Below are 24,273 nucleotides of genomic sequence, written 5' to 3'. Positions count from 1 at the left end.
GAGAAACAGTGAGAACACATTGTTTTGAAATTGGATGCTGATAAGGGAGGATGCAACACATGAGAAGTTTAGTCGTGTGAGTTATTCACTGTAATGTTCCAGATGCAGTTTCTGAGCAACAGCAACAGTTGCCCACATAGACACGGCTCCCAATTTGTCTAGCAATTGTCCTTGGCCATTTGTAAAGTTGACTGATGACCCCCGGGTGCCCAGTTACCAGACTGGAGGGGTGAGACAGATGGAGGGGTTGGCAGAGCTGTTGCGGAGGGTACAGAGGACACAAGACAACTGCAGATGATTCACATATGGCCCAAAAACGTCCTGAGTTTGAATTAAAGTAACGCTGTTGGTCGGACACAGACATTTTGTGTTCCTGACTGATATTTCCAAATAGTTACTGGGACCAAATTGTGCTTTAAAAAATCTAAAATAATTTGTATTTCAGTCAGATATTCCTGAGGATTTTTGGCAAATGGCCACATTGTTACATTAGGTAGAAAAATGCTTGGCTCAATAAACTCTCAAATGATGCAAGAAGCAATGCTTATTGTGCTAATAACCCCTACAAATTAACTTGAATTAGCAATGGCGAAAACACTATCACATTAATCACTTTACGTACTAATTTCAAGTCACATGTGAATGCAACAATGGACCCACTTAACTTTATTTAATGTATCAGAGAGGAAACTGGGCAGCTGCACTGGAGGACCAGCCAATCAAACTACACAGGCACCAGCCAAGCAAATCCCAATGTGAAAGAGGTTGCAGCGGCAGCTGGTGAACCTGGTGTATGTTCATCTGGTGGATATTTCTCGTGTACATCTATTTAGGATTACATCGATAGCTAGCATGGCAGGTAAGCATGATAGGTGGTTATGTTAAGTGCTAAAGGTAGGACCAATTGTTGTCGTTACGATTATGACGTGAAAACCTCAGCGTCAGGCAAGTCCAGTGTGAAGCGCTAGCTAACGCAAACCATATGTGTTTTTTTTTTATTTTGATTGACAGATTGTGAAGATGGAGGTCTTAAAAATACAATGTGTATCGAACCAAAAAACGGGTTAATCCACCATTGTTCTCAAGTTTTAATACAGAAAACTCCATAAAACCCTTTTGTTCATAACAATGTCCCTTCTGCTCTAAAGAAGCAGTGTTGTCATTTCCTGTGGTATATTCATATCGGTGCTTAGAAAAAGACGCAGCCACTTTCTGACACTGTCAGAAATTTGATTCCTCCTTTGTTCCTTTTGTTGCAAAAGCACTAAATTGGCTGCTAGTGGTTTTGTCCCACAGCGTTTGATCTGCTGCAGAAACCACTGTTTTATAATTTTACTTTTACTGATGTCCAGTGGTTTCATCATGTTCCTCTCAGAGTCAACTCTGGTACGGAACAGAAATTGTACATTGTAAAGGGACCAAAGGGGAGAGCTAGGGTTGGGGAAGGAAGCTGCTGCAGCCGCCATTGTTCACTGTTGGTGGGTGCATGAATGTGATTGGATGTTACCAGTCAGCTGATCGCCGGGCAGCTGGTGAAGCATAAATGAAGAAGCTGATGCTAATCAGGAGTGTGAATTCAGAGCATGATCCAACTGTATTATGCATCGTGAGCGAAATTCCCAGTTGAAATGAATCCATCTCTAAGAAAATTGGTATTAAATTGAAGGGATCCCATATCTCTGTGTTTTATACATGTATATATTGTAATTAATACGAGTAAAATTGAGTTGTGGCTCCATGATATTCGTTGGAACCAGAATACTCCTGTACTAAACGCAACAAAGTTTGTTTTTAAGACCCTCAAAATCTTAAATTTAAAAATGCCTTCACATGGTTACCTTGTGGCTGTTGTACGTTTCACTGCTGTGTTTCTGTTTGCCTTGAACGCTCGGCTGTTGCTGCAACTCAGAATCATCCCAGCTACCATCTGGTTAGATCTGCTGTTGTATGCCGAGGGGGTGGTGGGGAATGGGGGGGGATCAATATAGTCCTTGGTTGGTAGCTTAGGCTCAGAGAGCACAGCACGAACATAAAAGAAAATCTATCCCTGCTGGGAAAAAAAAGGTTGTGCTGCAGCATAGACAGAAACATTTTTTGGTTACAACAAAAAAAAGCTTCACCTGACTGAACATGAAGATCAATGAAATGTTCATTAAGGTTGTGTAAAAAAAAAATTGCCTGTATTTTATCTATGAGCATGTAAAGAAATATGTGAAGCTATGAGAGGTTCTTGTATTTTCCTCATCCCTTTGTGTCTCTGGCCACAATGTTTTACCCAACTTCTCATACGTCATTTGCACTGACATGCAAATGACACTTTGCATGTCACTCCCTCTATCATCATTCTCTGCTTTGTTCCTGTGTGTGTGACTGTGTGTGTGGCAGCATGACAACACATCTGCAGTTACATCACCCGGTTTTACAGTCTTGGAGCATGAGTTAACTGCTGGGACGTCTTTATGTCATGACATTTATATATATATAATATAACAAATAGCTGCCCCCCTCCCGAAAAATGAGTTTTTTGAATTTCCAGGGAGGGGCACTTTAGGCTAAACTTGAACTTTTTATTGAAAATATCAATTCTTCTCCACTAAAAGATGTATAGATTTAAAAAGTAGCTATTTGGAATATATAAAATATTTAACCACAACAAGTGGTTTCTAACACTTCCAAAGCATACACAACTTTGTCATACACATACTCAAGCCTTTAAAGGGAAAACGTAGAATTGGTCTACAGTCACTGAATCATTGTTAACTGCATTAGCGCGACAGTGTTGCTGTTTCGTTGCACCGTTGTTCACGCAGGCACGGCACAAATATGGCAATTTATTGTCTACACTGTGCAAGAAGTCCTCCTTTAAAAGGCTCCTGGATCATTCAACCCTTAAAAATGTCTTCCAGCTATTTAATTGCTGCAACACTTCCAAGTGGGTTCCTGGCAGAAAAAGCACATTACACTTGAAGCAGTAACATTTTATTACAATTAAAATTGACAGTAAATTGCCCTACTTGTCCATTTTTTTGTCTCCGCAAGATTTTGTCCATCCTCTTTTCTTTCCCACCTAATGTTTCTTAGGAGACAGGAGAAGTGGCGATGGAGGAGAGGGGTGAGATAAAACCCTGTTCCTGTGTCCTCTAATACTGGACGGTGGCCAGAACACAGCGCAGTGATTGGATAATAAAGATAGTCATAGTTCAATAGAAGAGGCCACATCGCCAACAAGCCCTGTCAGAGACTATAGGGTGACCTTAAATGAATTGCTGCTGCGCTGTACATGGGTCAATGGGGTGTTTTTGTAATCTGTGTGGACGAGTGTGCGCGCTCCTCTCTCATCTGTGTGCTCTGTTGCTCTCATTGTTTGCTCTCCCCAGCTACTCTTTCTAATAGCAAATAAACAAGTTTAAAATTAAATAAACAAGAGCTCCAACAACCATTCCCAAAGGACATGCTTCTGTTATTAGAAAAATGAGCATCACATTCAGGCCCTGATAAACTAATTAAAAAGGTGGTTCTTCTCTTTCACCTGGGGGTCTGCAGAGGAGAAGAGGAGAGGAGAGAGAGAGAGAGAGAGAGAGAGAGAGAGAGAGAGAGAGAGAGAGAGAGAGAGAACCGATCAGGAGGAGAAGAAATCTCCGTCTGTCTCTGCTTCGTGAACGTTCCTCCGGGTCCGACTGTTTGGGCTGTGAGAGGCGTCGGAGCGAGGGATGACAGAGAGGAATGACGGAGGCATGAAAGCACAGAGAGGGCCTCTGGGAGAGGACGGAGATAGAATGGATTCACCATCCAGAAAATTAATTATTGAAAACATGGGTAAATCATATTATTGCGGATTTGGCTGTGGAATGGAGAAGATAAACAGGCCGCTTCAGGTTGAATGTCAGAGAAGAAACGGCAAAATACCAGGAGACTGAGGGAGGCTGTGGACTATCATCTCCAAAATTAATATTCATTGCGGGTCCGTGACCAATATATAAATATCTTCACAAACAAAATGCAAACTTATATATTGTAATGGAAAAACACCTCTGTCTCTTAACTTGCAGCTAAAAAACATTTCTATAAGAACAATGTGAAAGAAAATAATCTATTGGTGTTTGAAGACAGTTTCAAAGTGGAGGAGCATGCGAAACCTACACAACATTAATTTTAAGTGGAATTTGCAACTAACAATCCACTTTTTTTTTACACGACCTGTTTAAATTGTATTTATGATCCTTGGCATCATCAAGGAGAACTGAGAAAATGAAAATAAAACCTGCTCAGAGAAACAAAAAACTGATATTTGGTTCGAGCTCGGGGCTTGACATTTATACTTTTTTTAAGAAGTTTAGAGCTGTAATAAAAACTTATCAATTATAATTTTTTCCTCAATACAGGGACACATTTATAAGAAAATAAACTAGGTTTTTAATCATTAGGCTTCAAATTGTATTTATCATTTATTATTCTTTAATATTGGGGGTCTACTGATAAGGAATCCTTTTTTTTATAGTTAATTAAACAGCCTGTCAATCCGACACACTGAAATAACACAGCTGCAGACTGGTGCATCTTCCACTTGTTATTGTTTTATGAGCTTCTTTAGCCAAATACTGAAAATCAAAAATTCTATAGTTTAACTTTGAAAGGGAAGTTGGGAGATATCACCTCTGCGTGGCGGACACAAATATTCCAACTATTGACCTTATTCTGAATAATAAGATATTAATTCGATTATAGTGATGAGGTGCTAATATTTAGAGCCTAGAGACTTTATTCCGCCATTTATAAAACCCCAACATGAAATAGTTTAATGCTACTGTTAACCATTAAGGGGGATTTCTATCTGATAATTAAACAAAAGCTACAACTCCTATTTATTTTGCCATCTTGTTTTCATCCAGGCCATGCTAACTGCTGTTTGTTGATGTCACAAAAAGCAGTGAAAACTCCTATAAGACTTTATAAGAAACTGCAGCCGAATGTTTTCCTGCCCTGATTTACTGATGGTTATTAGAACTGAAGCTCGGTGAACCTGTTTATCTTTCCAACCTCAGTGTCTGAACCCAGTCACTCACCGCTGCCTCGATATAATATTTCACAATCCCTAGTTTTCCCAGGCACAGTATAAATGGTCTGAAAGAACACCTCGATAATGGAGTCGTTCTTTTTATTCACAACACTAAAGAAATAAGTCTGCTCAGTGTGTTCAGACACAGAGGACGTCACCGGTGCAGCAGATTTTGTGAGCAGGTCGTGTCTTTCCGACCTCAGCCAGCAAATCACATTATGTTTTTCTATTTTCTCTTTGTATCTGTTTTGTTGATTGTGGCAGGGTTAGAGGTGCATAGCAGCTGTGTACGAAGGGAAGGCTTTCCTTTTATTCACTCACTTCTTTTAGATTTGTACAATGTCAGCTGGTCTTTTTTTTTGTTCGCTTTAGAAAAAAAAATCCCCTCGACTCCGAACTGGACACATGTTGCAGCCAGACTCAAAGTTTGTGTCAGTTTGACCTGTAGTCGATGTCAGGAGAGGTCACGATGAAGACCACGCTCTTGACTTGTGCCTGGTTTCTCATTGACCCACTGTGACTTTTTCCTCTGTCCTCACACACCATCACATGCGCACGCACGCACGCACGCACGCACGCACGCACGCACGCACGCACGCACGCACGCACGCACGCACGCACGCACGCACGCACACAGACACACACACACAGACACACACACACACACACACACACACACACACACACACACACACACACACACACACACACACACACACACACACACACACACACACACACACACACACACACACACACACACACACACACTTGCACAGGTGGATGACAGGCGTCTGGCCTGGTGCCTCACCTTTAGTGTCAGGGATAATTAAATGTTTTTGCTCTGTCCTAGACTGAGGCATTCATTAATCTAAATCTGAAAGGTGTGTGTGTGTGTGTGTGTGTGTCTGAATCAGCCTTCTGTCTCCTCTACCTCCATCTAGTCTTCTCTCCTGTTATTATCTACTTATGTTCACCATTTCATCAATTTTACTCTAAAATACCGCACTATGTTTGCATGCCAACTCTACCAGTGCAGTTTCAGCCTATGTAGAGTTTTTTCCACACTCTCAGATTTTTGCCACTGTGACCTTGACATTTGATCTTTGAACACCAAACTTTAATCAGTTCACCGGTGAGTCGAAGTGAAGGTTTCTACTAAATTTGAAAACATTACCTGAAGACATTCTTGAGATATTGCGTTCACAAGGCTAGGACGAACAGATGCAGATATATAGACAACCCTGAAAACTGAGAATGCCTCCGGCCACATGGCTGCCAACAGCATGGAGGCACAAAAATATGCAAAACAGAAGCACCTCCACTGACATGCAAAAGTTCTGAGTGTCCATTAGATCGCACAATACACAAAGCATGTGTTGAATCTAAAACAACAGCAATAGACAGTTCAATTTGTCTGTGTTTGAAAACCCTCTTCAATCTCTCCTTTCTTTAAACACCATCTAGAAGACAAAGCCCGTGCGCTGAACTGAACACATTGTGCCTGCAGCCAGATTACTACACCACACAGTAACTCACAGCAAACACCAGACGAGAGAAAAATGGAGATTCAGATGAGACGACATGTGATACAAATTTTGCTCAAATTAAAGGCGAAACGACTCCGGTTCGTTTGCCCGTATAGAACATGAAGGCTCCACATCAGTGACACATCATCAAAAGAGAAGAACTGTCAAAAATAAGCAGACATTTTACCACAGAACCAAACATCTGTATTTGAACTGACTCAAATACACAGAGATGTATTTATTCAAGCTCTCACATCAGCAGAAGAATGTGGCTGATGCTCTTTCTGTAGATTTATCTTGGGTTTTGATACCATGGATTACATATGTTACCATGCAGCTTATCTCACGGGGAATTCAATCAAAACATGTGTAATTGTTTTTTTTTTAATTACCTAACGAACAGAGCTCAATGTGTCGCTGCATCAGTGACATTTCTATTTGCATTTTGATTTGCCAATTGGTTCCCCATTTACATTTCCATTCGCTAACTTTTGTTCTCTGGAGCCTTTTTGTGGCCAAACTAATCTGCCATGAAGTGGATCGACCGACCTGTGTGTTTACGCTCTTGAGCTGAACTACTCAGTCGAGCCACTTTTAAAGTTTCCTGGTTGCACTGTGTCTCCAGCTTCAGGGGAGATGGACATGGGATATTTGATTACGTATTGTCACCAACTGTTTATGAATTAGATCATACGTTGTTTTGTAAATAAGTTTGTTTTCATTACCACATACATTATGGTATAACAAATTAATTAACTACAGTTCCCCCTGTTGAAAGCTGTGAAACCACTTAATTCTCGTAATAAGTTAAAAGTAAGAAAAAGGTTACAAGAGTAAATTTGTAATTTCATGAGAATTAAGTCCTTATATTATTTGTGCTACATATAATTTTACAGGGGGAATTTCAAAGATCCGCCAGTTGCTTGCATTGAAATATGAATGTGCAGCATCTTGTTCCGTTAAACTTAAGTATAGTTTAGTTGTAATCGACTCTGAGACGATAGTTTGTTACATCTGCATGACATTCAAAGGGCTTTTGTAGTTTTTACAGTGAGAGGGAGATAAATCATGACTTACAGCTCACAATATTGTGACTTTTCTCTCGTTAAATTATGACCTTATTCTCACAATATTACAACATTGTTCTCAAAATCTCAATTCTTTCTCCAATATGGCCTTTAAAGCTGTGTCACACTTTCTGGCTAGTAGGAATAAGCATATTCAAAATACTGGCTGTTACCCATGGAAATCTCTAACACACACCATTATAAAGCATTTTGGCGCACTACACCCACATGAGCTTGTTAAGCCACAAGCACAAACACCAGAGCAGCATGGCACTGGAATCTTTACCCCAGTACATTACCACCCACTTACAGAATTTTAAATTACAATGTTAGCCTGCACTGTATATGCTAGAACTGAAGCTAACCCTGGAAATAGCTCCATGTGTCTAAAGGGGCCGACTTTGATCTTCCTGTGTATGAAATGCACAGTGTGAGCTCGGTTATCTCTCTCCTCCGCACCCACATCTCTACACACAAACCTGAGACAGGGAGGAGAACTAATTGTATTAAACGCTGTTGCATTATCTCCACTGTTTAACGGGAACTGTAACCGAGACAGCGGAGCGGAACAATTTAGGCTGAACGCACCACAATGCCTCAGTTTGCATTTATTTCTCATTAAACCTGATAATCTGCAATGATCACGCTTACTATACAGATCTCACTTTTATAGAAGGAGTAATTCACATGCACTGTATTAGCCAAATCGTCTGTAACGCCACAAACATAGTGGTTAGACTCTAACCACTATGTTAGAGTCTCAACCGACTTTTAGCTGCATGTAGGATGAAATGAGTTTTTCATCCAGTGGAATTTTATGTCAATTAAGGGTTAAAAAAACTCTCCACCCTGATGGAAAGGATGATCCCATTGAACTCACCATCCCTCACTGTCTTCTTGGTCGAGCCAGGGTGGGCTTTACTGCCTGGGTCTCCACTTCTACCAGGTCGGGCCTCTCGCTCTACAGAAACCAAGCAGAAGCACAAGACATGTGAGAGTAGTTCGTATTTTTCAACATTTTGTGAAATATAATATACTTGTTTTATTGTGGGAGGAGAAGATCAATAGTTCTTCAAATCAGTCAATGAGCTGAGAGGCAGAGAATAACAGGTGGTCTGTCTCCATCCAAGGTACAAAAACACACCTGCCAACATTAATTAACAAGATACATGTCTTTTATTTCATATATTGACAGGAACTAATGAAACATCTACACCTTTACATCTCTGCTGGTAGCCCGGCACGACTGTGGTAACACAATAACACTCCACGACCACAATCACCTACAGGGACAGCACCACTCTGCCATTGAGGTTAAACTGTGTAAATTTACCATACTAAGTTATACTGCAGGCTCCAGTCAAATGCTAGACTCTATAACTGCTATTGTTATGTCACAGCAAGGGACTAATACGCTTATATGGACTTTGGGTGACCCACAAAAACGTATCTAACTTGCCTCACGACAAACCTTTTTTCTTCCTGAACCACAGTGTGTTTCACCGGGGGTTCTCACTGTGAATAGCCACCAATGGGGTCTCTTTTCTCCCCAGAATCACAGTGCGCCAGGGTTAGGTGTTTTGAACTGGCGCTACACGGGTTTAACAAATGAGAAAGGACATCTTAATTAATACATCACTGTGTCGCAGCAAAGTGACACTAACGCCTAGTTCTCTCCACATGATTTTCATCCCGATTTGCTGATGAGTTCTGCAAGTTGCAGACAAAAGGCCCCAATAGGTGTTGAACGTGCAGTCGTTAATCGCTAAGCGTGAACTCTTAGAACAGGCTCTCAAATGCATCTCCTGGGGTACATAGACTCAGATTTCCAACCTGCTGGAAGCACAACAGCATTACATCGTCATTACTGAGACATGAAATCATGTAAAAACGTCCCCTGGAAAAGCAAAACAAAGCATCTAAATCTCTTCATCTAGACTGTACACGGATCCACCTCGCCTCCTACCCCAGCACTGCAGTACAGCGTCCCAGGTGGAGGCAGGCCAGTGATGGAGGAGCCTCGGGGAGGCAGAGGAGCAGCCAAACACCGAGGTACAAGGAGTTTGTCATGTCTGCCTGTAGGCTGTGACATTAACACCCTGAGATGATTAACTCTCAGACTCATCCATCTCCTGTGTTTATCGGCGAGTGACGCCTTTGAAGGAGGGCTGAACATAATCACCAGAAAAAGGTAGTGACATCTGGCTATGGGAGACAAAACCCCAACTTTTTGGTCAATACACCCTGTACTCATTATTCCTCCACACTTTGCCTTCTCCCCTCTTTCCCAGAGCCCTGTTCTCCTCATTACGAGATGCCTTTCTTATCTCTGACTTATCCTCACGGCAGGCAATCTCTCTCAAGTGCTCTCTGTGGGCCCTGTGTCTGTATATCTTTCTATCTCCCTACGTCTGCCTCCCGGGAGACTCTCTCGATGCTACTGTCACTTTCGCACGCTGGCATTTAGCCTGAGGGCTGCCGCTGTGATCGCTAGCAACAGCCGGCTCACATCCTCTGAAGTTTATTTATCCTAAGTTATGATGATCATTGGAGGCTCTATTGCCTACTGGGCACAAAGGGCAAAATGAAAAAACACACACGCACACACACACACACAAACATACACACCTCGTCTTCACTCTGTGTGATTTACTGCTATGTGTATCTCCCCTTGAAAACAGCCTGTTCAGCAGTGCTCGAACACTGCAGCCCATTGATTCACAACTTCATTTTGCTTGGAGTTTGTTGTTGGTTTTGGCTCTGCCTTTGTTAACTGGAAGTGCAGGAGCAGTAACAATTCACCGGACTCACTGTGGCGGTGTCTGCCTTTCTTAATCACCATTCCTCTTCTAAGCCGCAAGCTCATCTGCACCTCTTCTTTCACCACATCCCTTCTTTTCCTTCCTAAACAGAAATGTAACTGCTTTTCCGATATGATTGCTTCACGTGTGGATTGAATTACCAAATACCCTTGGCGTGACTGTGTATATCGCCTTCCTCTGCGCGTCAGCGGGCTCCAGGTAGCATTGATTACCACCTCACAGTGTGTATGTGTGGGTTTGTGTGTGTGTTAATTTACCGCACACGCTTGAAATCACTGTAGCATGTACGAGTGTGTTACAGCTGATAGTCCCGTTTATGTGTTAAGACTCGACACTGCGAGCGCTCGACCCGCTGAAAGAGCGAGATAACAGCCGAGCCGAGGGTCGCGGATGGCGAGTCACTTTTTATGATGTGGCCAACAAGCCATTAAAATCCGAGCGGTAAACAATGTTTAAAGAACGCCTGGAGAGCGAGCTACAAACCCTTAGCACATTAAACTGAAATGAGATATTTGTTCTTTCTCCGGCTCACACTCCATTTAATGCCCAGACCTGCGGTGCCGCCCATTGTTTGTTGTCCTATCCGTCTCTTCTCTTATCAGTTTCTCTCTTTCTAATTCTTTCAGTTCCCGCAGGCACAGATCAGAGATGGCTGTATGAGAATGTATTGAGACGCGGGTGACAGAGATTAAAGATGGACCGATGAGGAATGGGAGCAGACAGGAATCATATCTTCACAAAGACAGAGGCTTAGTGAGTTGTAGAAAGGGCTGATGAAATATATAACACTCTGCTGGGAAAACACAGTGTCACGTCTAATCAGGCTGATTGGCAATTTGGAAGTTCCAGATTTTTCGGGGCTTTGTTTGTGGCTGCATCCGCCAAACCAGGGAGCATCGCACATGACTCCTCCTTTTGCTGCCAAAACAGTTCCCATGGCAACCACTTATTCACTGTATAATCTAATTAAGCGCACAGGCAGGAGCAGTGAACACCTGAAAATTCCGAACTTGTTTATTGTCTTATTCTCTGTCTTGGTGTGTGTTGTGTGTTCTCTGCTCGCGTCCTGCTGCCAGTTTGACTCTCCTGTGCTCCTCTGCACTGGCTGTGATAAAGGAGCACCGCCTGCCATTTGTAAATCCTCCCTTTGACTCCCCATCTCGGGATAATGCATTGCAATCACAGCCTCGCAAATCTGCGGGGCCTGCCCACATACAAGAGCCCAGAGAGAGAAATAGGCTGAATTCTGCTTCTGACATTGGTCTTGCTGACAGTACAACAGCCGCTACATGTTATGGCATGTACAGTGTGTGTTACCATGGTTGAAGAAGCTGGAGGAGTCAGCTGTTATATCACGATTAAGTTAAAGAAAAAACATATCCACTATTGTATTTCTATCATGGTAGAATTGATCCTAATAATTAAAGATATATGCGTTTATTCAAATGTTTTGATAATTTGGTAATCAGGTCGTAAATTATTATCTTAATTATTATTATTTCTTTCTTTTATATTCTATTTTCTCTATCATTCTGCATTTGATAACAGAGCTTTATAATTTTACAACAACCAATAAAGTAGAATCACTTAAAAGTGCCATTTAAGTCAACGCACATTTTATTTCCAGGCTCTTACAACATGTCCGTTCAACATGACCTTTGACCACTGGAATCTAATAAATTGATCTTTGTGTCCAACTGGTGAAAATGTGAAGAAATTCCCAAAAGGCAGACTTGACATACAATGTTCAAGAGCCTTAAACCATGTTTGCTGAGGCCACTGTGATCTTGACCTTTGACCCTTTACAACCAATTCAAAGATTCCCTGTTGGTGTAGCTGATGTATCACGTTCACAACAACATGAGGTCAGAGTGACATTGACCTTCAAACTCGAATCATTTCATCCATGAGTCCAACTGAATGTTTGAATGTTCTTCAATTTTGAAAAGGTCAAGTCGCAGTCAAGTGAACATTGATGCTAAACATTTAAGAAATCCTTGTGACAACGTGTTCACAAATATAGAAAAGATGGACAGACAACCCGTAAAAATAAATCCTCTGGCCACTAAATCTAAATAAGAGAATGTGTCTTCCACTCACTGTTGTGGCTCAAGTCGAAAAGCTTTGTGTGTGTGTGACTATGAGATTGTTTAACGGGAAGTAATTCAGTTTTTCTTTTGTAAATGAGAAATGCTTTCTGACAAGACTGAAAACATGGCTGATATCTGAATGACTACGAGGAAGCTTCTACCGCTGCAGTCAGTCACGGGTGGGCGGAGAGTAAAAGCAACAAGCATTGAGCGTGCCTGTGCAGCTGAGTCTATAAGCCCATTGTGTATATTGTGTGAACAAAAGAGAACCATGTGGGTGTGTATGCTCATATTCCTTGGACTTTTTATGATTGCGTAAAGTCACAAAACATTGGGTTTTGCCTAAACAATGGGACTAACTTTGGTAGTTACAAATTAATGGAAACATTTATTTTTATGTAAAATGTAAAGGTTTTCCAGGGGCTGTTTTCTGAGATATCACCAGGGAGACGCATCTCAGGTACGTTTCTCCTCCTCATGAGACTCAAATCCCTGACTCTTAAAAAAGTGGCTATTGTTGAGTGTAAAACTTAATTCTTTACAACGGAGATCATGGTCTGACAATGTTTGACAAGTGTCTTCAACAAAAACAAAGAGGGGCCTGCACACTTTCTCCACTCCTGACAAAATCGTCTGCTAGGCTAGCTCTTTAGCTTCCAAATGGGTCAGACTATGATACAGTCAGTCTTCAATTGCAGCCTCTGAAGGATGCAAGGCATTAGTGTCCTTACCTGTAAAATATTATTGATCATATATTTGATATAAATGTAATGAGCCTATCACTTGAACATTAATGAGTTATCTCCAAAGTCTAATGAAAGCTTTAGTCATTCTTCAAGAAAAAAAAAATCATGTTTTACATTGTTTTAAAGGATTTGATGCATTTTTATTAGACGTAGTAACCTCCTGGGATATATTTTCAATGTTGGATTTATATAATAAAACATCAATCTGACATCCTGTTCATTAAAAAAATCGGCAGATTAATCATAAATGAAGAGGAAACTTGTTACATTGGTTTAAAGCTCCAGGAAAAAATATCTGGAGGATCATGTATTGACATTATTTTTTTAGGTTCTATTGTATCAGTGACATCACCCTCAAGTGCTGCTTTATCTTTTATTTTGTTGCAAACAATGTCCCCTCTCAGTCCCACTGGCCTCCATGCACTCACTATGAAAGCATGAAGCTCTGATCTGAGGACAGCAGATGTCCGTGTAATCCACTCACAGGGGGAGCCGGGCTGTCCGGGATGCAGGCCAATGTCACCCACATACACAACACAAGCCACACACCTGCACCTACTCACAGGGCTATAGAAATTTAAGCATCACATGTACAGAGCGGGAGCAGGTTAACCATCCATGACCGGAGAACAGAAAGGTAGGTGAGCTGTCACCAGGGAAACAAGTACATGCAGCACTTAAGAGGCGTCTCCTTGGTCCACATGCATGAAGGGTTGTGACGAGGGATTTCAAGAACTCTCTTAGCTCAATACCACATATTTCTCTCAACTAATATCACATTGTGCATTTACCTAAATTAACATCTGGAATACAGATGAATATTTAAATGTCTCATCTCAAGAGCTGTGTTTTAAGGTTGATTAGTAGAGATTGCTTCAATGAAACCTTAAATTTGCACAATCTTTCCATCTTGAATCAATCTTAATGAGGCTAGATATAGTTTGTACTGTGAAAAGTAAAACTGGGACAATGTCCCTACTGAGATGTCGGAACATGGAAAAACTGAAGTTTATGACCAGTTCAAAAATGATCACATGCATTAAAGACGCAGCGATACCAATGTGAAGAATTTGTATATATGTATCAAGACTGTTTCAGCTAATTTTTTTTCTGCAGGGCAAAACAAGCAAAGAGAGAAGAGAAGTACAAAAAGACAATAGGAATGTGACAGTAATAACCAAACATCTTATCTTTTTTGCAAACCTCCAACAACGAAATCTCACAGGCTTTCTATCTCTCACTCTCACCCTCTCTCTATGTGTGTGTACGTGTGTGTGTGTGTGTGTTTGTTTACTTCATTTTGGTATGTTGATTCACAGTCATTCATTGTTCTTAATTATGTAATTTCCATCTGATGAACTAAATACGTCAGAAACAAATAGAAAACAATGAGCAGAAGCTGGTGTGTGAGGTGAAGGGGTGGTGAGAGTTAGATGACCGGAAAAAATGAAAAACAAATTAAAATGATGAGAGAGTTTAGTGGAAAGGAGGGTAACATTAAAAGAAAAAGGGAGAGGGAGGAGCGGGAAGGTGGTGAACTGGGTTCCTGGCTGCATTGTATCAAAGCTTCAACAGACCACAACACTGTAAACCCCCATAACTGTTTGTGTCAGACAGTTACTGGTCTACTTAAATAGCCAGTAACCTATATCCGGGGCAGGAAACTTTTTTCTGTCATAAACATTTTGTAGCATCCTTGGAAACAAAACTAAATTATTGAACATCTATATCATCCTAACTTTAAATGTGTCTGATGTCAGATGGTAGTGATGATCATGAGTATCCTGTAAAGACTACTGGTCTGATCTTCAACTTTGGCAGTGCCATGCATGAATTCCTTCCTACACCACACAGTAATCCCACACACAAAAATATCTAGTTGGACAGTGTTTGTAATATTGTAACTGTCATGATGTTTTGTCCTGAAAACCCCCCAAATTGCTGCCGTGAGATTTTTTCCAGAACTAAAAGAAAGAAAACAATAGTTAAATTGATTAATGAGTATAATCTGGATTTTGTGAAAGTTGTAATCATTTTTTCCTGGCCTTTTTTTTTACCAAAACAGAAAACAGATTTCCACAGAAACCAGTATTACATACAAAACTATGGCAACAGTAAAATCCTATCATGTTTAAAATACACGGATGAGCTGGGTCATATGTTTGTTTCATTGAGACAACGCAGACAGGTGGATTAGTTTATGTGGCAGCTCCACAACAACTGTCCTCATTATGCCACAAGACGCGTGGAAAACAGCTTTACCACCGGGGGATTTGATCGTCCAACTTTCAGTTCTATCAACAAGTCATTTGCGATCCAGCTGATTTCCTTCATTGGTGATGGAGACACATTAACCACAGAGTGATTCATCAGGGGACTGGAACCCCCCCACCCCCATCAACCTTTCTGCTGCTGATTAGTCTCCAAGGGCGCCCAGCGATTCATTAGTCAAAGTGAGATCAGCAGGTGCTGATTGATGCTGCCATCCTTTCCCTCGTTGTGACCACCAACCCAGTTTTTTATGTCACACTTATCATTTCAATACGATGAAGGACAATACACAAACCACAGTGTAATGTTAAACTGGTAAAGTAAGGGTGATGTCTTCCTGCCTACTTTACATTAAACCAAGGCAGTATGCACTTTTTCCTTCTGGGTCTCCAAAGCAGCTGCTGCTGGCATCAACAGTGAGACACTATGTTTGACTCTGGCCTATAACTGAATGAAATATTAGTAAATTAAGGACTAATGGAGAGTGAACTTTTCTATTCTTCTTGACCTCTCAAAGTCCTTTACATCACAGTTAACATTTATTCACACATCCATAAACTGCTCCACTGTCTGAGCCACAGCTGCCCTCAATAAACAACCACAGTATACAGTACATTCAAAATGGACACCAGAGTCAGATTAGTTTTAAAGGGTAATTTCTGTAGTTTTCAACCTGGGTCACATGTTTATAAATGTGGATGTGTAAATGAATGGTACTTAGACAAACTTTTGGAATTGGAAGATCGCGGCCACCAGCAGTGGCTATATTGTAATATTATGGGGTGACTGCATTAGTCCACAAAATGTCCACCAAAAGGTCACAACACTCTAAGGAACATGACAGGATTCCAGAACTTCGAGACTGCGCATCAGCTAATTGTCCTCAGCTTGTCTCTAGCTTATTCACTCTTCAGTTTGTAGGAGCCCTGTGAGGAGATACCGATTCTCAACAAGAGGGGGCGGCCATTCAAGTAAAATCCTCAGTAAAATCCAAACTTCTCTCTTCATCTCACTCTCATGTTTTTCCTCCATCTTCATTCAAAAACCAAAGCAAAGTTTAATGATACTTGAGAGTTAAACGGTTACTAGATTCTTAACAAAGACCTAAGAATTATAGTTTTAACCTTGATTGTCGCAGTTGCACCATAAGATTACATTGATGCCGCTGCCACCGTTTGTCTCGTCTGCCTGCAGATGCGATGTACTGGACTGATTTCAATAGTTTTTGGAATTACCATTCATTTAAACAAAAAATACCAGAAATCCCTTTTGATGGGAATCAAAGAGCCTCCATGTTTGGAGAACAGAGCACCAATGTAGGACAGAACCCTGTTCCAGCATCTGAATCCGGCATGTACATGTACTTCCCCCGGATTTTGGCACTGAGGATTCCTCCATAACTTTTCATGTATTTAGTCTATAGTTATAAGGAAATGAAGCTCTGTTTACTTTTTGTCTTTCAGTCGTCTCTGAGAAACCAGAGAGCAGCTCAAATTTGATGCGCTGAGGGGAGACTGTTTTTTTGTTAGGCTCAGTATCCACGAGGAGCTGGCCCAGATAAACCTGCTCAGCGATTCCTTCCCTGAAGACTTACTGTTCCTGCGCTAGATATGCAAAACCAAGCCAGAACAGAGCAGAACAAACTTGGCGGTAGAGAGATTTGCTGTTCAGAAAGATGCAGACCAATCAAGCCCCCCCCGAGAGAGAAAGTGAGTGAGAGACTGTGCTCATGACGCACGGCATCTGATCTCCTCCCGTGGGCTATGATAGGAAATGTGTTTGAGATGAACAGAGATCTTCCTCAAGACGGCTCCAGAGACAATAACGATTTTATGTGTAGTTTTTTTATTTATTTATTTATTAAGATCTATATTTCTTTGCAAATGACAAACTTAACTAAGCAATGACTAATGACTCAAACAATCTAAATCTGCTGTGAAAAAGGCCTTCTATGGTTTTCTGTGTTCATTAGCTGAGCCTTAGACATTTAGTAAACATGGCATGCACACGTACAGGAGTGACTGAAGTTTTATCCACGGGCCCTACAGCTAATCCACGGATCAGGCAGGTCAAGTCATAAAAATTAACTCAGATTAATAGTGGATGGGTCCTGAGAGGTGAAATAATACATTTTTAATCAGGCATATATTAATTACCTTCTCTACTATGTGAGCTGAGCTGCGGTCCGCTGCTCCGACACAACTCAACGAACTTAACGGTGAAATATCAGGAGCAGAAATGAGCAGGAAGCACAGATCTTACCATCTAATCTAATCCAATTTAAAGCATGAATCTCCTGCTGTTGATCTATCTGTCTCTATGCATGTGTCCACAACCTATCTCTAAAAACATTCATCCTATCGACTTGACGCTTTGCGAATGTGTTGCTGCCTGTGGACCCAAAGGAAGTACAAGTGTTTGATCATTTTTGGGCACGCAATATATGTAGTATTAATAAACTTTGAATAAACACGCAATCTGCTCAGTTCTGCAGCAACTGGGCGGAGCTGTATGTCGTGGGACTACTGGGAGAACTTTACACTCAGAGAAAAAGTTAATTCACATGGGGTGTGCTGAAGAGAACATAAATATGAAACTGTTTTGCTAAGGCACAGTTCATCAAGGAAATGTTGACTGAGCAGCATCTCTAATCTTTACCGATGACGATACTGCTTTGTTTTAAACGGATTTCTTTGAGCGGCGAACACAATTTTAATTTACTTTGAGGCAGTCTGTTTCTGCTAATGGTTCTGGGATGTTGGAGGAAAGTTAATATGGAGCCCTCGTGTGAGACGGTGAGACTGAGTGTGACTGATTCTGAGTGATTGCAAACATCTATAAGCAGAGTGCTGTGAAAAGTAGCTGCATTTGGCCTTGGGAAAAAAAGCACACACACACACATGCACGCACACACACACACGCATGCACGCACGCACACTATGTGTCGAGAAAGCTAAATTAGTTAATTATGAATACAACTGTACCATTAATGCCAGCTAAATAAATAACTATACGCATCAACACACACAGCATGTTTCATTAAATATTGTCTGAAAATTAATTTTAGGTTTCTGTGTATTTTCTACAGTAGCTTAATTAATACAGTAAATGGTTTAGCACTACTTCTACCATGAGATACATAACACTGATTAATTTAACACTGCCTGCATATGATTAACTCTCTTAAATGCAAGAGGGTGCAGTTTGAATGTAACTATGAGAATCTTGTATTATTTTTTGTTTAATGATATGTGTTACATTCTTGATTGACTTTGTATTTGACTTTGGTTATGTGACTGAGACAACAGAGGATACAAGGTTTATTACACATGGTTATAAAAGTCAATATGATGAATATTAATAAATGTTTGCCTTTAGTTTTAACACATGTTTAAAGACTGTAAGAATTAACTTAAAAAGATGCAGAAAATCCTTTAGGGACTTGTGTATATAAATATATATTTTTGTTCTACTTTTTTGTATAATATCTATATTTTTATTCATACTATTATTCTCACTATTTTTCCCCCTTGCGCTGCTGCTTTGTTGTGCTGCTGCGTTATTTGGTGAATTTCCTCTAAGGAGGATAAATAAAGGTACATACTGTATCTTATCTTACGGCCTGATTGGCCTCTGGTTTTCTAGTGCAAATTGCTCTTCCTGCTTAAGTTAGGATCAGTGCTGTAAAAGATGGTTAAAACAGTTTTTGTAGATTCCTTGAGAGACTACAGATCAACTCCCTCTGCATTTTGACACCAAAATCGTAGTTTGTTTTCAGGTTGTTAAGGGATTTATGTATTTGCTGTACACATCTTTTGAATGCTCCAGACCCGTTTTTATTGGTACTCAAAAGTACCACCCAGCTTCAGATACTACAGTTAGCATGAATATTAGAGTCACACAAACAACAGGACTCACCTTGGTCGGCGGACTTGGCAGGAGCCCAGCTCTTGAAGTAGTCATCCTGAATGGAAACACAACACAAGAAACTGGTTTATAAAAAAATCAATAATGCACTGCCGAGGATATCTTTGAATTATTTTGTAGACCAGAGAGGAAACTAGATACTAAATTCTAAACTACAGCGAAAAATCTTGTCCTCATCTTTCTGTCCTTATGTTCTTTCCTTAACTTTTGTAAGAAATGTAGAAGATAGTTAAAAGACGAGAGGTAAACAATTGTTTGGGCATTTAAAAAAACAGGACAAATGTCCAGAGAAAACTGCAGGAGACACACAGGGGAGTGAAGTAAGCTGTAGGCTTGAGTAAAGATGAGCTGAACTTGGACAAAAATATTTGATGTCAGGGTCAAAATGGACTTTAATACCAAAAATAATTCAGAACACAGTGCACTGGTGATTATAGTATTACTACATCATCATTACTATTAGGTCTTTAAGCTGTGAGGACGTTCATAATCATATTTGAATAAGTGCAAATTATTCCTACTGCTCAGATACACTAAAATCCACAGTCAAGAAGAAAATCTCATCAAATGAAAGTATTTAAACTGAAAATAATTGGCTTTCCTCAGTTGAGAGAAGATTTGGATTTGTTGAATACACTTTGATTCAGTGGCTGCATTCAGAGCAGATTCTAGAGACATCTTCTATTGTGTAAAGCAATTAAAAAACCTATTATGGAAAGAACCAAGGCTCAAACACAATTTAAATTAAGCATATAGGTGAGAATAAGGTTATTTATCCATAAATCACCCTGTCAAACTAAGATATCTAAGGAGGCAGAAGCGGTCCAGGTGGAGAGCTGTTGTTTTCTGGTGCAGCAGCAGCTACTGAAACACAGCTGTGCATTTCAATAGACCACTATTTATGCTCCTTTATTTTCCCTGTTTATATCAGCTCCAAGGTTTATATAATCTAAAAGCAGTATACATGGTTTATAACATACTATAATGTAGTTGTAAGCACATATTAGTACGTAGATTATTGCAGCGTTTTAATATACTGTCATCCATTACCTGAACATGAGTTCTAGAGCTATTGACAAATAAATAAATAAAGAATTTCTATTTATACCACCTCTTTAAGCTTGTTCTATACCCTTTATAAAATGTTTTTATAGTGCTTATAAATGTTAAACATTGGGAGGTAAAGTGTTACAACACACACACATGCACACACACACAAACACACATTTACGCGCGCATGCACGCAAACACACAGTGTTGGGTTCTGCATTCTGAAGCAGAGCCCAGAGCAAACCATATGTGTGCCAGCAGGGAGTGATCCTGTGTCAGTGACACTAAATGAACCAGGCAGAGAGAACCTGCTACGTTAGAGAGCAGGATCTATACCTCGGTCATTATAAAGAGAGAGGGAGAAAGAGAGGGAGAAAGAAAGAAGGAGAGATGGATAGATAGAGAAGTTAAATTAGGCAGAAACAGTCCACAGGAAGTGGACAGTTGACCCACTCCTGCAGTCCTTGTTCTATTAATGACAACTGCAAAACGCTTGAGCCGACACAAAGGTTTCAAATGAGGAGCTAAAACCTAATTAGCTTCTCCCTCAGGCCTTTATTTCATTCATGTCCTCACTTCTTTTTTCTCGTCTTTAATGTCCATCTCACAAGCCCTGGCGCCATTAAAAAATTTACTTTATGGCTGTCAGAGTGAAACGTAGGATGTTACTGTCACAGAAGTCATTTCTGTAGACTTCTACAGCCTGTAGAGAAATGACAAACCATTATGTTTATCTGCTTTATGCACTCATATAAATATATCCTTTTATCGGTACCAGAACTACATACGAGTTGTTATAGGAGTTCTGATCAAATAATATTTTATATGTATTTCTATAAAGTTATTCTTTGTAGCAAGTAAAATATGGTTTGCAATTGATCACATTGTACAGTTCAAATAGGAATTATAACATTACCTAAGTAGATTCTGTGTACTTTTGTTCTTGTCTGGGCTGAAGCCTTACTAGCATGGAATTCCTTTACATTTTAGACATATTATATCAGGCTTCTTCCTGTATAAAGATAATGTTGCCCCTCATTTTCCAGTTTGGAGCAGAATAACTGGACTAGCTTGCACATGGCCCGGACCACAACCCAATCAAATATGGGTGTAATGTTACCATGTCTATATACTTTCGGTCATGTCTAGTTAAAAGGGAGCTTCTGTGAGATTCTCGTTACTGAAAGCTGCTGAGCACTGACTGATAAACATGTGCAACCTGCATGAATTGCTTTAAAGTGAGGAAAGTACCAAACCACTGCCGCAGCGTTTTAATATGCTGAACTATACCACGTTATAGCTGACCAGCCACCCAGCCTGCTGTGCATTTAAATTAGCAACACCTCTCCAGCTCTGCAACAATGCCTTGCAGCAAGTGTCAGACCAACACATACCATTTCTGCAGTATGCTTCTACGCAGTATTATCAGGTTACGAGCACAATGGATTTACTCACCTCCACTTCCTTTAGATGTTTGCACAGGAGCCAGGCAGAGGAATAGAGGGGAGAGAAGAAGAGAGAAAGAAAGAAAGGTCAGTGATAATGGCACAGTATGCTGTGTCAATCAGATCAATTACAGCTCGGTGTTACTCATTCAGAATACTGAGCTCTACCCTAGAGATTCATTTAAAAGGAATCTGAAGGAGGTGAAATACCAAGGCACTCACACACATTCGCACCTGCACTAACAGCATTATAAGCCTTATTTGATGTGGCATGTAATTTGAAACACAGCGAGGGCAAACTCTACAGGCTTGTGCAAAAGCACAGCACAAAGGGAGGCGAGAGAGAGAGAGAGGGCAGGAAGAAAGGGGCGAGTGGTGCAAATGTAGAGGCAGGAGGAAATCAGGCTTATAATTTTAGTGCTTAAATAGGATGGAAAAGAGGAGAGAGGGCGGAGGTGGAGGTTCTTATGAACTGAGCGAGTGGGTGCTGGTAAAGTGGATGATAATAATTGCATGCTCAGTCCAAAGTCAAACACAGAAATAGTTTGGACAAAATTGAGGTACTACGAGTTTAGGGGACTCTCCGAATATTTACTACGTAAATCCTAGTCCAAAATAAATAATAATAATAATAAACTTGATTTAGATAGCACTTTTCAAAACATTAATACAATGCAATTCACAATAATCAAGACAACCAATCAATAAAAAAGTAAGTTTTGAGTATGAATAAAACTCAAAGAAGGATTTCTGAATCCCACATAAAGACAGACTAAACTAAGCAGGATAGCATCTCGAGATGAGAGCCACAGGCACTAGCATTAGCTTCGGAGAGTAACTACCTTTATCTCAGCTTTTGACTGTATATATGCGATTCATGCAATTTGGTGTAAATGTATTGATTTTGTAGATACTTTTTCCAATGTTTGTTTATTGTATGGACTTTTCCCTTTCTTTCCCTGTTGCTTGTGCTTAGATTTGTTGCTGCTTGTGCTCAATCTATGTGCTTACACTCAGGTTGCTTGGACAGATTTCCGCTCCAGCTTCAGCTCTTCTGCTCACGCTGCTTCTGTGCGTGCGGGAAACGTCTGCTCCCCATTGTGGGTGTGTTTGCTTTACGACTTTAAGAATCCCGTATAGGATTTACTTACTTTAACCAGATTATTGCACTCCCTCCCTCCAGTTCTTATATATAACACCAGCTCTCTGTTTTATAGGAAAAACAACACCTTTATGGAGCAGGAGTACAGCCGATAGTGAAAATTATAATATTGGATGAAAGACACCGAACGAAACAAATATAAATCCTAAGGGAAATGTACTGTTGTCTGTAGTGAAACAGCTGATTTGAGTTCCTCTTTAGAATCAACTGTGAATAAAAAACTGTTATAAAATAAAAATAAAACCATTTGTTGTCTTGTTTGTACCATCTGGACAATTTGCCACTTGGTTGGTGTTTTCTGCCGAGTTCAGTTTGACCTGCAGCTACAAACATGTTGTGTGCACAAGAGAAAGTGTTTCATCTGTTCTCATCAACATTTACTGTGTCCACCCGAGGACTGCGGCTGAGGATCTGCTGCCTGCGATAGTCTTCAGCTGTGGCTTTTTTTTTTTTTTTTTTGCTTTCACTGGTGTTGCTTAAGGTTTGCAGCAGTAACCACCAGCCCTCTTGTTATTCCGTCTATGTCTCACCGATGACCTTTCCTTGCCCAGGACCCCCATTAATATTTTAGTAGGCTCATCTCAAAAGCATTAACTGGCTGTTTAGCTCCCTGCGACACTGCCCCAATGTCATTCAAACCCTTCAAAGTGATTACAAGGAGATCAAAGTGTGTCGCTATTATCATATCATCTTTTTGTTGGAGCTGGTGCTGGGATTTTCAGACCACTGGTGACTCGCGGTGAATGAAATTTCTCAACCGTGTGTATTTTTGCATGGCAGGAACTCGCTGGTGAAAATGTCAAAGGATTAATTAAGTTGTTTTTTTAAGGGGGTGTTTAATTCAAATTTCTTTTAAAATGTAACTCAACAGCTGTCGTTGAAAATGGGATTCTTTTGTTTTAAAATTGTACATGATGCAGTTTATTTAGCAGAGCCTTCTTTAATTCTGGTTAAGTGACTGCATGCATGTGTAAACACTGTTGTGTGGCAGAGACTTGTTCCATTGGAAGTTGCTGCTTAGCAGCTAAATGATAACATTTAACTGGGCTGCAGTGTTCAGACAGTCCCCCGGAGGGAGAAAGGGGGCAGGCGTCTCAATGAGGGAAGG

At 40.5% G+C, this 24,273-nt stretch overlaps 1 protein-coding gene across 1 annotated transcript in view; it reads right to left on the bottom strand.

Annotated features, from left to right (window-relative positions):
• spock1 (SPARC (osteonectin), cwcv and kazal like domains proteoglycan 1) overlaps positions 1 to 24,273 on the bottom strand; it is a 96,630-nt gene that overhangs the window by 30,624 nt on the left and 41,733 nt on the right. The window contains exon 3 of the mRNA XM_053429633.1: positions 19,500 to 19,545. Within this exon, the coding sequence (XP_053285608.1) occupies positions 19,500 to 19,545 (46 nt within the window). The remainder of the gene's footprint in view (positions 1 to 19,499; positions 19,546 to 24,273) is intronic.

Source organism: Pleuronectes platessa, chromosome 8, assembly GCF_947347685.1.
Source record: "Pleuronectes platessa chromosome 8, fPlePla1.1, whole genome shotgun sequence".
NCBI classification, from domain to species: Eukaryota; Metazoa; Chordata; class Actinopteri; order Pleuronectiformes; family Pleuronectidae; genus Pleuronectes; species Pleuronectes platessa.
The sequence above is the reverse complement of the archived record's forward strand: the minus strand, read 5'-3'. Positions and strand labels throughout refer to the sequence as shown.